The 17,877-nt window shown below is 33.7% G+C and overlaps 1 protein-coding gene across 1 annotated transcript in view; it reads right to left on the bottom strand.

The window, feature by feature from the left end:
• The window catches only part of UFL1 (UFM1 specific ligase 1), a 60,381-nt gene that overhangs the window by 21,183 nt on the left and 21,321 nt on the right, over positions 1-17,877 (bottom strand). The window contains 8 exon segments of the mRNA NM_001243440.1: positions 4,762-4,928; positions 5,826-5,943; positions 7,745-7,861; positions 10,342-10,462; positions 12,162-12,341; positions 12,891-13,066; positions 14,395-14,541; positions 16,632-16,690. Coding sequence (NP_001230369.1) covers positions 4,762-4,928; positions 5,826-5,943; positions 7,745-7,861; positions 10,342-10,462; positions 12,162-12,341; positions 12,891-13,066; positions 14,395-14,541; positions 16,632-16,690 — 1,085 coding nt within the window.

The raw sequence follows: 17,877 nt of genomic DNA, 5'->3' as shown, positions 1-17,877 counted from the left end.
CTGCAACCTACACCACAGCTCACGGCAATGCCAGATCGTTAACCCACTGAGCAAGGGCAGGGACCGAACCCGCAACCTCATGGTTCCTAGTCGGACTCGTTAACCACTGCGCCACGACGGGAACTCCGAAAAATACAATACCTTTTAAAATTGCACTCCAAAAATCAAATACCTGGGAATACACCTGACCAAAGAGGTAAAAGACTTATATGCTGGGAACTATAAGAGATTAATGAAGGAAATTAAAGAAGATGTAAAGAAATGGAAAGATATTCCATGCTCTGGGGTTGGAAAAATTAACATCATAAAATGGCCATACTACCCAAAGTGATCTACAGATTCAATGCAATACCTATCAAATTACCCATGACATTTTTCACAGAACTAGAACAAACAATCCAAACATTTATATGGAACCACAAAAGACCCAGAATCACCAAAGTGGTACTGAGAAACAAAAACCAAGCAGGGGGCATAACTCTCCCAGACTTCAGGCAATATTATGAAGCCACAGTCATCAAGACAGTGTGGTACTGGTACCAAAACAGACAGACAGATGAATGGAACAGAATAGAGAACCCAGAAATAAACCCAGACACCTATGGTCAATTAATCTTTGACAAAGAAGGCAAGAACATAAAAGGGAAAGTCTATTCAGCAAGAATTGCTGGGAAACCTGGACAGCTGCATGCAAATCAATGAAACTAGAACACACCCTCACACCATGCATGAAAATAAACACAAAATGGCTGAAAGACCTAAATACCTAAATAAATAATAAAAAATAAAAAATAATAAAACATATAAAAATAAAAAAATAAATAAATAAGACAAGACACCATCAAACTCCTGGAAGAAAACATAGGCAAAACATTCTCTGACATCAACCTTACAAATGTTTTCTCAGGACAGTCTCCCAAAGCAACAGAAATAAAAGCAAAAATAAACCAATGGGACCCAATCAAACTGATAAGCTTTCGCACAGCAAAGGAAACCAAAAATAAAACAAAAAGACAACTGACAGAATGGGAGAAAATAGTTTCAAATGGTGCAACTGACAAGGACTTAACCTCTAGAATATACCAGCAACTTATACAACTCAACAGCACAAAAGCCAACAACCCAATGGAAAAATGGGCGAAAGTCCTGAATAGACATTTCTCCAAGGAAGATATACAGATGGCCAACAAGCACATGAAAAAATGCTTAACATCCGTGATTATTAGAGAAATGCAAATCAAAACTACCACGAGATACCACCTCACACCAGTCAGAATGGCCATCATTAAGAAGTCCACAAATAACAAGTGCTGGAGGGGGTGTGGAGAAAGGGGAACCCTCCTGCACTGTTGGTGAGAATGTAAACTTGTACGGCCACCATGGAGACCAGTATGGAGGTACCTTAGAAAACTATACATAGCAGTCCCACTTCTGGGCATATATGTAGACAAAACGGTCCTTAAAAAAGACACCTGAACCCACATGTTCATTACAGCACTATTCATAATAGCCAAGATATGGAAACAACCCGAATGTACATTGACAGATGTTTGGAAAAGGAAGATGTGGTATACATACACAATGGAATACTACTCAGCCATAAAAAGAACGACATAACACCATTTGCAGCAATGAGGATGGAACTAGAGACTCTCATCCTGATTGAAGTAAGTCAAAAAGTGACAGACAAATACCATACAATATCAGTTATATCTGGTATCTAATATACAGCACAAATGAAACTTTTCACACAAACGAAAATCATAGACTTGGAGAACAGACTTGTGGTTGCCTGGGAGGAGGAGGGGGTGGAGGGGGAGGGAGTGGGAGGGATTGGGAGCATGGGGTTAACAGATGCAAACTATTGCTCTTTAAATGGATTAGCAATGAGATCCTGCTGTGTAGCTCTGAGACCTATGTTTAGATACTTACTTTGCAACATGACAATGGGAGAAAAAATTATGTATGCATGCATGTGTTACTGGGTCCCCATGCTGTACAGCGGAAAACAAACAAACAAAAAACAATAAAAAAAAACTTGCTACAAAAAAAAGTCTAGGCTTGGATGGCTTCACAGATGAATTCTACTAAACATTTAGAGAAGAGTCCACATTTATCCTTCTGAAATTCTTCCAAAAAACTGAAGAGGAAGGATCACTCCCAAACTCATTCTATGAGACCACCATCAATCTGATACCACAACCAAACAAAGATACCACAAAAAAGAAAAAAAAAAAAAATTACAGGCCAGTATCATTGATGAAAACAGATACAAAAATCCTTGACAAAATTTTAGCAAACCACATAAAATGATCATATCATGACTTTGACCACCATGTTCACGTGGGATTTATCCAACGGATGCAGGGATTTTTCAATGTTTGCAATCCAATCAGTGAAGAATATAAACCAAATGATCATCTCATTAGATGCAGAAAAATATTTTGACAAAATCCAACACCCACTTCTGATAAAAACCCTCCAGATAGTGGACATAGAGAGAACCTACCTCAACATAATAAAGGTCATTTATTACAAACCCACAGCTAACTAACATCAGGTTCAACAATAAAAGGTGAACGAATTCCTGCTAAGATGAGGAATAAGACGAGGATGTCCACTCTCACCACTTTTATTTAACAGGTTTTTCGAAGTCCAAGCTCCACGATTCAGAGAATAAAAAGAAATAAACGGAATCCAAATTGGAAAAGAAGTAAAACTACCACTGTTTGCAGATGACATGATAGTATACATAAAAAGTCTGAAAGATGCTTCCAGAAAACTATTAGAGCTCATCAATGAATCCAGTAAAGTTGCATGATACACAATTAATACACAGAAAACTGTTATATTTCTACATACCAGCAGTCAAAAAATCAGAAAGAGAAATTTGGGAAATGATCCTATTTACCATCACATCAAAAACAATAAAAAAACCAAAGAATAAACCTACCTAAAGAGACAAAAGACCTGTACTCTGAAAACAGTAAGATGCTAATGAAAGAAATCAAAGATGACACAAACAGATGGAATGATATACCATGCTCTTGAACTGGAAGAATCAATATTATTAAAATGACTATACTCTCCAAGACAATCTACAGATTCAGTTCAATCCCTATTAAATCATCAATGGCATTTTTCACAGAACTTGAACAACAGCTTTACAATTTATATGGAAACACAAAAGACCTGGAATAGCCAAAGCTATCCTGAGAAAGAAAAATGGAGCTGGAGGAATCAGGCTTCCTGACTTCAGAGTATACTACAAAGGTACAGTCACTAAAACAGTATGGTAATGGCACAAAAAATGGAAATACAGATCAATGGAACACAACAGAAAGCCCAGAAATAAACCCATGAACCTAGGGTCAACTATCTATGACAAAGGAGGCAAGAATATGCAATGGAGAAAAGAAAGTCTCTTCAATAAGCTGGGGTGCAATATTGGACAGCTACACGTAAAAGAATGAAATTAGAATGCTGTAACACCATACCAAAAAAAAAAACACCTCAAAATAGATTAAAGATCTAAATATAAGACCAAATACTATAAAACTCTTAGAGGAAAACACACACAGAACATTCTGTGACATAAACCACAGCAATATTTTCTCAGATATACCTCCTAAAGTAATGAAAATAAAAACAAAAATAAACAAATGGGACCTAATTAAAAGTTTTTGCACAGAAGAAATCATAAGCAAAATGAATTAATCCCCAAAACATATACAAACAATTCATGAAGCTCAAAATCAAAAGAGCCAACAATCAAAAAATGGGGAGAAGACCTACTAATATGTTTCTCCAAATAAGACACACAGATGGCCAAAAACACATGAAAATGCTCAACACCACTAATTAGAGCAATGTAAATCAAAACTACTAGGAGGTACCATCTCACACTAGCCAGAAGGGATACTGTCCAAAAGTTTATATAAACAATAAATGTTGGAGATAGTGCAATGAAAAGGGAATCTTCTTGTATAACAATGGTAAACAATATGGAGGTTCCTCAAAAATTAAAAATATAAACACCATATGACACAGCAATCCCATTCCTGGGCATGCATATATACAGAGGAAACCACAATTCAAAAAGATACATGCACCCCAATATTCACCACAGAACTATTTACAATAACCAAGACATGAATGCAACCTAAATGTCCACTGACCAAGGAATGGATAAAGAAGATAAGATGTAGGCAATGGAATATTAGTCAGCCATAAAGAGGAAGGAAACAATGCCACTTGTAGCAACATGGATGGACCTAGAGATTATTTTGCCAAGTGAAGTTTAGTAACATTGTGAAAGACTGCTATCACTTATATGTAGAATCTAAAAAAAGATACAAATGAACTCATTTGCAGAACAGAAATAGATTCACAGACTTTGAAAACAAATTTGACAGGTGGTAGAGGGAGGAATGGACTTGAGGTTTGACACTGGCATATGCACACTGGTATACTGAATGAATGGCCAGCAGGAATCTGCTATACAGCACAGGGAACTCTATAATAATCAGTGATGGTCTATATGGGAAAAGAATCTGAAAAAGAATGGATGTGTGTATATGTATAAATGAATCACTTTGTTGTATAGCAGTAATTATCACAACATTGTAAATCAACTATGCTTCAATAAAATTTTTAAAAATGAAAAATAACCATTGTAATTCAACTGTACTTTAATAAAATAAAAAAAGAATTCCAAAAACAACTAGAGAATCAATGACAAAACAGTATTAAATATAATACCTGTGAAGAACTTGGTCCCTTTTTCAAATAATCGAATATTATTGTAAAGGTTTGAAACCTCTTCTTGCAAGTCCTTGATTGTGCGCTTTCTGCCAGTTCCAGAGGCAGAAGAAGTTGAAGACATGAATACTGAACGTACCACTTCAAGATAAGTTTTATTTAGTGGTCTGTGTATGAGATAGATATATTTAGTTTATTAAAACGTACTGGGCTTGTGTAGATAAGAAATTCTGCTTTTATGGGATAAGGCTTTAAATAAGATTCCTACTTTTTTAAAAATAAAAATTTGAAGAGTAGGTCACAAGAATTTTCTCTCAAATCCCAGGAATTATAACTTAAATGAATTATTCTTCTCATTTTTAAAGTACTCATAATTATTGTACTAAAGCCAACAAGAACACAACAAAAAAAAGCTTCATTTTAAATTCAATTCAAAGCAACTTTTTACAGTTAACTTGGAGAATATTAGACTATAAATCTATTCCCCATCCTCAGGAAAAATTTAAATTCTCAGTTTTTAAAGTACTATAATAGATATTAAAAAAAACCTTTTTATAACCAAAATCTCAGAATAGATTATTTTTAAAAGTAATGGAAAATGATTAATAACTATTTCATCTCTTTGCATATGGAAAATGTAATTATGTTACATATTCAAGCACAAGAATGCTCACTTAAATTTATAAAAAAAAATCTGTCAAATCCAGATAGAAGATGCTCTTTTCATTTTAGATGTTACTTTTCATGCAACGGAAGGGACCAGCCAGTGATCAGTGCTATTCTTCTCCCAACTAGGATGGTAAGATTAGTGAAGAACAATGCCCCAGTCTACTGCCCTGTATTTCCCATACTGCCTTGCCCAGAGCACTTATATATTTAATGAACTGTTTCTGTAAGTAAACAAAATCTGGAATTTGGTTACTAGGTTAAATTAGGTTTTAACCTAGTCTAAATGGAAAAGAAAACATCTAAATTATATGTTGTCTATGATCTTGGTGAAAATTTTAGGTAATAACTCACTAAATTTCTATCATAAAAAAGAAAACATATGTTCTTATACTTGCTTTATTAAGTACTCGGCAAGTTCAGAAATAAACTCCTCAGGGGCATCTTGTAAATGTTTTCTTAAAAAATCTTCAATCTCATCTTGGAACATAAAAGTGATCTCTGGTTTCTTCCTTCCTGTAATAAAAATGAGCCATAGGAAAAACCAAGAAAAACAAAACAACAAGCTACATGCAAATAAAGTTCCATTAATATATTTAATAAGATGGTAATTCATTCACTGCCTACCATAAAGTCTCTAATACTGTTTTCGTCACCAAAACTGCCAATTTCAAATTTCAATAACTCTTGAAAACTGTTAAAGTAGGAAATACAGTGCCAGTTCTTTTGAGTAATAATTTTCTAACTTGTTTTCTCCAAGTCAGTCAAAAATAATAAAGATGATTTCACTCCAAACTAACCTGGATGATGCACATAGCTGGAAATCAAAACAAGTGGATAGAAAAAAAAAAAAAAAAAACTTTGAGGAAATGACAATTTCTCTTTGTTGAAAATGGATACTGAGCAGAATTTCCTTATTTATAAAAATAAATATTTACTAAAAATCAAATTCTTAAAATTTATATGAGCATTATAGGAAAAATCTTTATAATCAAGTAAACCACACACATCTCCAGTAGAATTAAGCTAAAATGTCTTTTTGGAAAGGCATGGATGAAAAAAAAAAACTCACAATTTTATACCTATAATTTATTTTTGCTCTTACAAGAATAATTCTATACCAAGGAAAATTTGTATGCAGCTACTGTAATGAAAATGATTTTTAACTGTGGAAATGCTATGTCTAATCACTTGGAAAAGTCTGAGTTGCAAAGAAATCTAACAATATTTCCATTATTAATTGTAAAGGCATAAAAGAAGTAATTATTTCCAGCTAAATTAGGTTATTGAACATAAAAATGAAACATAAATAAAAACAGAATGGCTCAAAAATCACTTATCACTATGCATCAAGATCTAATCGTTCTAATTTAGTACACTGAATGATTGTATCAGAAACATGGAGAATGAAAATGTTTTATTTCTTTGTAAAAAATTTATCAAAAGTAGTTTGAACAGTGCTTGTCTTCTCATTCTCTAAACTTAAAAAACAGAGCAAGCATCTTTTTTATGCCTGGACAAGTTGTCATACTCCTTTTTTAACTCTGGATCAGCTTCCAACATTTCATCCTTTGCCCTTTTAATATTGTGAAACATCTCTGGGAATTCCTTTAATGTGAAGCTTTTTGCCAACTTCACATCCTCTAAGACATTTTTATCCTTTTCGTCAAAGCCATTTCCCTCATTTACGTCAAGTGTGCCTTTACCAAGTTTCTCTGCCTGCCTGGCTAGAGTCTCTTGAAAAAAAGCAACATTTAATATTCCCACAGTCAGGTATTTCTTCTGTAACTTCATTTATCCTTGATTCATATTTTATATCCAATGTTATCATTTTTCCCTTCTTAGCTGTACTTTCATCTTTGTTGGCCAATTCCCTTTTTTGACTATCCATTTTTGTAAAATGTCACATGGATTTATCACTGGGGGACAAGGAGGCAACACAGCTACAAGCTGTGTTTTCTGTGCATAAAGTGAATTAAGAGATGCACAGTGATCAACCTCTGACAAACTTTAAAATAAGTGATGTGACTGTCACAGATCAGGAATCACACCTGCTACTTATGTGCTGATATGTGGACTAGGGAATCAGCAAAGTTTGTAGTTTAGGCAAATACTCACAGTTAATATACTCTGGTAACTAAAATATGAACTGTTATTGGGGAACTGATTTTATTTAACTGTGAAATTTGTTCCCAGTGAAACTGTGCAAGGCAAGGGCATCCTGTATAAGCAGACATCTTAAGATGTATGCATCTTAAGAAAATGTTAAAAAAAACATGCATATGTGGGAAAAAAAGAGTGAAACAAGGCTACACACCAGTGTGAGATGACTCATCATCACTATCGTCATCTTTTCTTCCTTTCTTCTTGATTTTTTTAATTTTGTACTCTCTGGCATTGCCACCACCTCCTCCTCTCACACTTCCACTGCCCTCTGGAGGAAAATTACATTAGTTAGTATTACCTAAATTACTATTTTTAGAAATGACATTATATTGCTGTATTTAACTTTAGAAAGATAAAAGCCAAATAAAAACAAGTTTTGTAAATTCAGTCAATAAAATTTAATAAATACTAAAATATGAAATATTTTGAATTTGAGCAACTCACTTAGATAGCCTGCCTGCTCTAAATGCAGTCTTTTCCTCTTTCTCTAATGATACCTATTTTCAGTATCTTTGACTGGCTTTTTCTTGGCCAAACCCATTCCTTTACCTCCTCTTCTATTTTCCTCAAAGGTGCTCTAATTTGCTCAACTACAGCCTCATTAATATACCCTAATATAGTATTTCACAAATTTACTACTACTTCGTTTTGTGTTCTTGACTGAAAGCTTATTCCTCAGGTTTATAGGAGACATCCTGACTCTCCCTCCACCCAAAAAGATAATGAACTACTTGAGCAGGGAGCATGTCCCCCTAGTGTTTGTATCCTTGGGGTTAAGGCAATGTTTGACACATAACAGGTGCTCAATAAATGATCATAAATTTTAAATTGGTTAAGTAGAAAAATAAAGTTCTCAACCATCTACTGGCTAAATGAAGATAAAAATATACAAACTATGAAACAGTAAATAAAAGTAAAAAAATGTTAGAGGTAAATTTCATCTCTATAAGATACTTACATTTAAAATATGAATTCAAAAACAGAAGACTAAAATATTATATTATTTAATAACAGAAAAACAGAATAGTAATCGGATTTTGTTACGTTGAAAATTACTGAAAAAAATAAATATTCATTTACTTTCTTTTGGTCTTTTTTTAGGGCTGCACCCACAGCATACGGAAGTTCCCAGGCTAGGGGTTGAGTTGGAGCTATAGCCACCGGCCTAAGCCACAGCCATAGCAACGCAGGATCCAAGCCATGTCTGTGACCTACACCATATCTCCTGGCAACACCAGATGCTTAAACCACTGGGTGGGGCCAAGGACTGAACCCATGTCCTCGAGGATACTAATCAGGTTCATTACTGCTGAGCCACCATGGGAACTCCATGAAAATATATTTATTCATAAAATATTCAATTTTTTCAATAAAAAAATTTATATAAATGAAAGATCTTTTCCTAAACTCTAAGAATTCCCTTAGATTTCATCATATCCTATAAGTTCTATTAATTTATCTTCCTTTGCTTTTATGATAGATAAATATAAGTCTAAAGTATTTTTTACATTTGGTAATACGTTTCTTATGGGGAAGATGTTCATGTTTAACATTATTCCATGAACTGTAATCAAACAATTACAATAGCACTATCACTAAGAACAAAATACCAGATGACCTTGAATTTTAAGGAAAAAACCAACTAGTTATTCTGACATAAGTGCACTAATTGATTAAGATGGATTTATAACTACGTCTTCAAATAATACGATAAAATACGCATGGCTGTGAATACTAATGTGGTTTACTGGGGTAATTTACCATGTAATTTTCCCAGAATAGAAATTTCAAAATATCATTATTGAAAGATTTTGCAGAAGAATTTTGAAAGTAAAACAATCTTAAAAGAAATAGGAGTGAATTCTGACAGCAAATAAAAATGAAGTTTTTGTAACCCATGTTCAATATAGTATATTTAAGTGAAATGTGTCTGCTGAACATTTAATTTCTTTAACCCTGATACAGCACTAAAAAAATTATTCCTACTATAAAAAGTATGGAAAATATATATTAATTTCCAAATACAAGTTACCAGTGTATCAGGGCTACCAAGGATAATTTCCAGTGACTCTAGATTAAAAAAAGAAATATAAAAAAATCTTCTTGGGAAATTAATTTATTCAATAAATATTTATGGGGCACTTAAAATACACCAAGGAGTGCTCTAAGTACTAGGGAAACAATAATAAATGAGGTGGGAGAAGAGTCCCAAAGGATAAAAAGCACATCATAGTGATAAAAGTGATGTAAAAAAACTGGGAAGATAATATGATGGAAAAGTGACAGTGTGTCTACTACTCTGGATGGTTAGAGAGGCCTCTGTGAGGAACTAACATTTAAAGGTGAGCTCTTAATGATAAGAAGAAAATAGTTACTTGAAGTTCAGAAGAAAACATTCCGGTACAGGGAAAAGCTTGTGCAAAGGGCTTGAGATGAACACAAGCTTGCAAAGTTTGAGATTAAAAAAAAAAAAAAAAGCTATTGGGGCTGGAACATAAAGATGAGATGGGAGCAGGAGGTCATGACATTAGCATAGTTCTCACAAAATTAAACACAGAATAAATAATGACCACTATTTTCATTTTTATAATCAAAGTTATTAATTCATTAGCAAGATTTGGTTAGTATTAGCAGTGAAAGGTGAATCAATCAAATAAAAGGCCTTTCAAAAGACCTAATAAACGGAATGTTCACTGCAACAAATAAAAAACTCATTATGAAACTTCGCTATTAATAATAATTTGTTACCTGTTGCTTTCCTCCTTCGTTCATCTTTTTTATCTTTTTTATTTGTATTAGTGCTTTCTAAACTGGAGATTTGTTTCAAATCTTCTTCAGTGATTAAATGAACAGGATTATTTTTCATTTCCTGAAATAAAACATGCTCATTTTTTGTAGAAAAAAATATACAGTAGTACAAAAAGCTTAAAAATTGTTTATATACTCACATCCTAACTATTCTTATTTGGTTTCATTGCTAAAACTGTAGTGCTCTGTCTTAGCTGCCGCTCACTCAGACTGTTTTTCCTTGCTAAAAATCAGTGTCTTCCCTTACTGTTCTTGGCTTTTTGTATCTATTACCAGCTAATGAGAAATCCTATCCAGTCACTGAACAACCGATCACACAGCATCAGATGCAATCCTCTTTAACCATTACTGGCTGATTTTACCACTTGCTCCCTTTCTTTCTGAGATTTCCAAGTCCAGTGCCCCTTGGTATCTGAGATTACTAGAAAGATAACAAAATCGCCATCCCCACCATAATGATTATATATGAATTGCATACTTTGTCACGTAAACTTTTTTCCCCTCTGGACTCATTCTTTATCTCTGCTTTTCATAATTTAAGTTAGAAACAATGAACTATTTCTAAGTTCAGAAAATGGTTCTTTATCATGGGAGAGGGTTCTAAATCTGTAGAGACAAACACACATTTTCACATTAAAAATATTTCCTTGTTTTCCAAAGAAATATGTTTAGAATATTGACAATTCAAAGAAAAGAATCACTTTTTTCTCCTGCATTTATTTTTATGGTTGGAGGGAGGAGCCCAAGGAAAGAAAAAAAATGGATAAATTTTTATTTTAGTAAAAGGTCACAAATAAAAATAATAGTCATTTAGTAATTTGTAACTAACATATACCAGACTTTTTATTTACACTGCCCCTCAGTTTATAGTTATCCTTGTGAGAGTAGGTATCACTATCCTTTTCTTTGTAGATGAGGAAACTAGAGGTCTATTTGTCAAAGCCAACAGAGAGTAAACAAGTTGAAATTAGAATTCAGGTTTACTGACATCAATCCTGTGTACTTTTTACTCCTCTCTGCTGCTTTGCAGGTCAAATGTAGAATGCTATCTCATTTTATTTTAGATTAATAAGGAGTGTAAAAGGAATATAGATGAATGCAAATTATATATTTAATAAGCCCTTATGAATTTATTAACAGTCTCACCAAGATAAATGGGCTTCTTCTATCTATTTGTGAGCAGCTTTGTAAGCAGATGGTGGTGTTAACTAGAAACATGAACTGAACAGCCATTAAAGCAGACCTGGCATGACCATCACCTCTAAAAACTTCTAAGCAGTTCCTCAGAGGAACTAATCAATTTTGATTTAGTAACAATTTCTTTCCTCAATAAGTTATCCTGTTGGCATACCCCAAATAGGTAATATTAATAAAGCTCTGCTAAATTCAGTAAATATACTGTGCACTGATTGATAAATATTACTATATACTTATCCATATACCACAGATATCATTTTAATGGCTTTTAATATTGGACCTATACCCTCAGGTTACTTCATTGTGAAATGTGTAATTTCTTTTATAAGATTTCAATTCATAAAATCAGCTTCCTAAGTTCTAATTTATATATCTGATGGGAATGAAGGAGAAAAACAAATCCAGGAAAGAAAAATAAAAAGAAATGATGCACTGAAGGAAAAGAAGGTAAGAAACAGTCTTTGGTTTTGGGTATAATGCTTACCTCATTTTTCAAAAATCATAAGATGATTCTAATGTAAAAATACTGTTAAAATTAGTAGATGAAGGAAAATCTGACATACCTTTTCAGCTTTTTGGTGCATCGGTTCACTGAACAATTCTACACAGTCATTTATAAATTTTTCACTGACTACAACAGTGTCACTAAAGACTACAGCTGAAGTCTGTTTGCTGAGTGCTCTCAAAAGGTGTTGAAGCAGTATTGCAGCATCTTCAACTGACAAGGAACTGGGTAGCAGAGGCTAATTACAAACAAAATAAGAACAAAGTATAAATGTAATACAATACAGATATAGCATTTGTTATATATAATATGCTTTCATTAAATCTACGGGGTCTCAGAACCATCTATGTGCTGGCAGCTTCCCAAATTATATTTCTGCTTTTCTCATTAACCTGAACTCTGAAATCACATATCCTACTTCTTCCCTAACCTCCCCACTCTGATATCTAACAGGCATCTCACATTTTAACATATCCTGTTTAAAACAATGTGGATTTATATCTCCTGCCCACAGACTCCCATGTTCTCTTTCCCATCATTCTCCCATCCCAATTTAGAACCACTGGATGTTGATATTCCATATATAAAAAAATCACCCTTCTTCAAAAGGTAAGAAGTCTTCAAGCATAAAATAATTATGATTATTTGTTATAATAATGACTACTAGAATTTAGCCCTAAAGCCATGACTATCTTTGTGTATTCTATTCTCAAAATGGTCATATACTAGTGAAATATCAGTTGCCACCAGTTTAAAGAAAAATTAAGAAGAAAAAGATAAAACATACAGCAATATCAACCCATGTTCCAGAGCTGATGGCTTCCTCTACTGATGCTTCCACCTGATCCACAAGTCCTTGACCAATACAAGCTGCTTTTAAGAACAAGAGCTGTATAGTCTTATATCTTTTCTTTATGTAACTCACAGCATCTGGGATTCCAAGTCTGGACAAAGCATCAAATTCTATAAATACATCACAAAGTTGGAACAGAACTGTCAATCATTCACACCTTTTAGAAATCTTAGAAAAAGTTAAGTTCTACCAAAATCTATTCTTTGGGAATGTATTATATTCTAATATTGCCTTCATAAGAATAAAATATAGAAGGTTACCACAGTTTATTCCCTGATTATGTTACTTTAACAATTTTTTATTATTAAACATATTTGTAGAAAAATTCATTCAAGTACTTCATTAATCCAGCTATGTCACTTCCTCTCTAATCAAGGGGACAAAGGGAAATATGAGGACTAAAGAGTAATAAAAGTAGAAATGGGGTAAAGGAATGTAATGGTTGAAGTAGAGAAAAAAAGAAATTCATTTTGCTTATTACAGTTATCTACAGGAATGGAATTTATTTCTCAAAAGTTTCATCAAATGAGGACAAAGCAATTCTCTAGTCTAATTTAAACTAGTAAAAGATTTAGCATTTAACAGAAGTACAAACTTAAGACTTTAATTTGCAGCCATTAAAGTTAATGGAGATATCTACCATCCTCTCTCTGGCCCTAAAGAATTATATTTAAGAAAATTAATTACAACAAAATTCTAATTCAAGTCCTTGGCTGAAGAAACTGAAAAGGTACATTACAGGAAGTCAAGGAAACATAAGGTAAACCCAGTATTCATTCTAGCAAATTTTAACTGAATGCTAATGACTTATAGGTTTACTTATTTATAGGTAAATGATCTCTTATGTAATTTGACTTGGGTTATGAAATTGGTCCAACTCAGTCCTGAATCTCTCTCTCTCTCTCACACACACACACACACTGTTTCAATGATTAAATTTAATCAATATACTTGATCCAAATGACAGAACCTCATAAATATTATTTAGAATAATTTCAATGTTTCTGAAATAGTGGATAAGTAATAAAAATAAATACTGTAAGACTGATAGCCAAAAAAATATTTCTAAGATTATGTAACTAAACAAACAAAAGAACCAGGCAACTGCATAAGTTATAGGATTAATAAGTATAATTAATTTTTACGAATTAAAAAGTACTTGAAGTATTTTATATATAGTATCACATTACTGGGAGGATGATAACAATTTACTACCAGCTTTTGGCCTTTCTACATTATAACAGTTCAATAACTATGGAATTAAACTCAGTTACATGAGCCACAGAAACCTGCAGTGTGACTACTTTTGTACTCAAAAAGAACCACTGCAATCTGCTGGCAACAATAAAGTACATGCGTATTCCCAGGGCTAATACAATCTTTCTAGGAATGTGTTTAGAATTACAAATGAGTTTCAGTTAAAAAAAAAAAGACTTACCTAGATAACCATTCTGCCTGAAAAAAGAATCTACCCAAGTACTTTGTGTTCTGGAGTAAATGTCAGGGACAAACACCGCCTTATCCTGTCTTCCACCAACCACGGTGCCTCGTAAGCGTCCACTATTAACAAGTTCCTCAAGAACAGCTTAAAAGGAAACCAAACAAATAGCAATAAATCAGAGTAGGTAAAAAAATCTCAAAAGTAATACACTATTACAAATTACATAATATTATTAATTGTGAAATAATGCTATTTCACAATTCCGTTATTCTTACCCTTTAAAAATTATAATTTAAAATTCAAATTGCATATGAAAGACACTATATTTTAGACAAAACTCTCCTGTCATTTATGAGAATACTCAGGTCATAAATTTCGGAAATTCTGGCAACTTGCTAAAGACGCTGGACTTGTAATTCAAACTAGTTAATATTAATGTTGAATTTTTTTAGTCTGAGTAATTTTGGGGAAAAAAATGCCGTTATTTATCTCATGATTAAAAGTAGATGACTACACACTTTGAGAATAGACAATAACAATCACTAGTGTTACTAAGTTCAAATTTCTCATTTTTAGAAAAAAATCAGGACACCTGGATCCTATTAGAATCAACAGTGTAAAATAAAGCCATGAAAATTTGTACAAATTATTTCATTTCCACTGTTTAAACTGAAGCAACACATTTTAACCCTACCTATAACAGAAGTATAACACCATGGTTACTGGATCCAGACAGCCTAAGACCAAACCTCAACTCTACCTACGAACTGACAAACACTGGGCAAGTGTTTCATTTTACTTATGCCTCCATTTTCTCATCTGTGAAATAAGGATAATTATGATCCCATCTCATAGGGCTGTTGTATTCAAGTAAAGTGCTTAGAACATTAGCTGGCATATAATAAATATTCAATAAATATTAACTAACTAAAATATCACCACCACTGTGACAACCACAACCACCACCATCACTACATCAAAATCAAAGGATTAATGCCAGCTTGAGAACTGGATAGTGCTGCCATTAACACCAAATTTATGCTTTTTATTTCAACTCTAACATTTGATTATACACTTTGTTGTTTTAAATATCAAAATTCCTTAAGAAAAGGAAGAAGATAGGAAGGAGTTATTTCTAAGCAAACCAACAAAAACATTCACAAGGTGTCTAGCACCAAGAATGATTTAGGAAAATTAGCCTTAATTTAACATAAATAAAAATTAGTTTACATATGAATTTCAAAATTTCAATGCTAATTAGAGTACATCAGAAGTCTAGATAACTTAATAGACTACAACACATAATTTTAAATTTTGTGTGACTACAACATAAATCCAAGCTAAATTCAAAGTTATCAATTTTATCAATTACTTGAAAAACTTTATCATTACAATGAAATTCCACCAACCCCCAATTATGCAGATCTCCAAATCACCACATTTTGATTTTAAATTTGTTTTAAAAAACTTAAATTCAACTCCAGATTCTGGAAAACATAGTGAATAAAAATTAATTTTTGGTTCTGTATTTGAGCTTTTTTCCCTTATTCATTTTAATTCTTATATTTGCACAGATTCCTGAGTCAAAAGATTAAGTCATTGCTTTTAAAAATTATTTCAGCCAGAGTTCCTGCTGTGGCAAAACAGGATTGGTGGCATCTCTGCAGCATCAGAATACAGGTTCAATTCCTGGCCTCAACAGGTTAAAGGATTAGCTATTGCCACAGCTGCAATGTAGTCACAAATGTGGCTTGGATCTGATTATTGGCCCAGGATCAAAAAAAAAAAAAAAAAAAAATTCCAGCAAACCTTTAAAAACAACAACAAAACTGTTTGAATGCCAAAAAGTTATTTGTAATGCTATAAACTTTTAGTAAAAATTTTTAGCCAAGCACTACTTTGATAAGAAAATGTAGTAAAAATCTGTAAGAAACAAAATGAAAATCATTCTTAATTCTAAAATTTTAAGTCTCTATCTATAAGACAAAAGTATATCTTTATACACACACATAATTTGCTTTTAATTCCACTCTTTTTGCAGTACCCAACATTAATATTTGGTTGGGTACATCAGGTAAGACACATACATGACAACTGGTATACAGAAATACTCAACCAGAAATACTTAAGTTATATAAGTTTTAATGTTAGATAAAAACATTAAAATTGGTTAAGTTTTATAATAACTCTATTCAACAGCGAATTAACTGATGTATAATTTAAACCAAACTCACAGTAAAGAAGTTGTTCCTGAAATCCATATTTTGAAATCAAAGAATTCACTGGTGTAGGCCTTTATGAAAAAGAAACAAAACAAAACCCTTTATCTGTTATAGAATAATACATATTTACGACTTAAAAAAACCAAACTAAGATGATTAGTTAATGAAAGACACAAATTAATTTAGAAGAAAAAAGTGAAGGCAAAAATTGCACCAGAGATCAAGAAGGCAGAACCCAAGGACATGGAACTCACCTCTTTCCACAAATACATCAAAAACACATCTACATGTGGAACAATTCCCATGGACTACCTACTGAATGTAGGCAGATCTCATACAATCAAAATTGTAAGAAACATCAACATGTAACTGGATAGGACAAGAAAGAAAAAGAAAGGAAGAAATTGGGACAGGACCTGTGCTCCTGAGAGAGAGCTCTGAAAGAGGAAATGTTCCTTCACCCTGCCCCCTTCACTAGCTGGAAAACATCCAGGATAGAAAGGGAGCTTCAGGGGCTCAGAGGAGAGTATGGCAACCAACTTGAGGCAGGCATAACAGAGAGTCCTGACCATCTATCTGCACTCCACAGCCTGAGAAGCACATCTGCTAGTGCACACACTGGCTGGGTGCTTAAACTCAGGCTTCAGTGGACAGACTTGGGGACAGGACTAGGGTTGGCTGTGCAGAGACAGCCTGAGGGTGCTAGAGTGTGCTCCTGGCTGCAAGCCGGGGTATATGCAGGACTGAGACCAGGTCTTCTACAAAGCCCCATTGCTAACTTGTGAACAAAGGGATGGCAGGGATCCCACCAGAGCAGCCTTATTCTCTGTGTGCTTAAAGCAGGCATGGTTCTATCTCTTCAGGCCCTGAGAACATGCAAGCACCAGTAGGTTTTCTACATGGGAGGTAGTGCTGAAATCTGAACTGAACCCTAGGAGCCCCAAGACCTCAGAGGCAGAGCTGAAATCTGAGCCATGTCCAGTGGCTGACAGAGCTACAGATTTGCTAACTTTAAAGCTTTGCACCTGTGAGACATCCGAGCAGATTACTGGTGTTCCTGCAGCTGGGGCAAGTCTGCTATTAGCAGCTATGGGCTTTACAGGTGCATGCCCATTGAAGCAGGGCTGGGCTCTAAGCTTATTCCACAGATCCCAAGGCAGGTCCAGGTGTGTAACTACAGCAGTCCTGGTGTCTGACTTAAGTGGATCTACACTGATGGATCTGCACTAGTGGCTTTGTGAACAAAGCACCTGAGGGT

This window comes from Sus scrofa, chromosome 1, assembly GCF_054392235.1.
Source record: "Sus scrofa isolate SSC_HxYL_T2T_F1_AM1 chromosome 1, Sscrofa_HxYL_maternal_Yorkshire_Landrace_v2.0, whole genome shotgun sequence".
In the NCBI taxonomy this organism is placed as follows: Eukaryota; Metazoa; Chordata; class Mammalia; order Artiodactyla; family Suidae; genus Sus; species Sus scrofa.
Note: the sequence above shows the minus strand (reverse complement) of the source record. Positions and strands in the feature narration are given on the sequence as shown.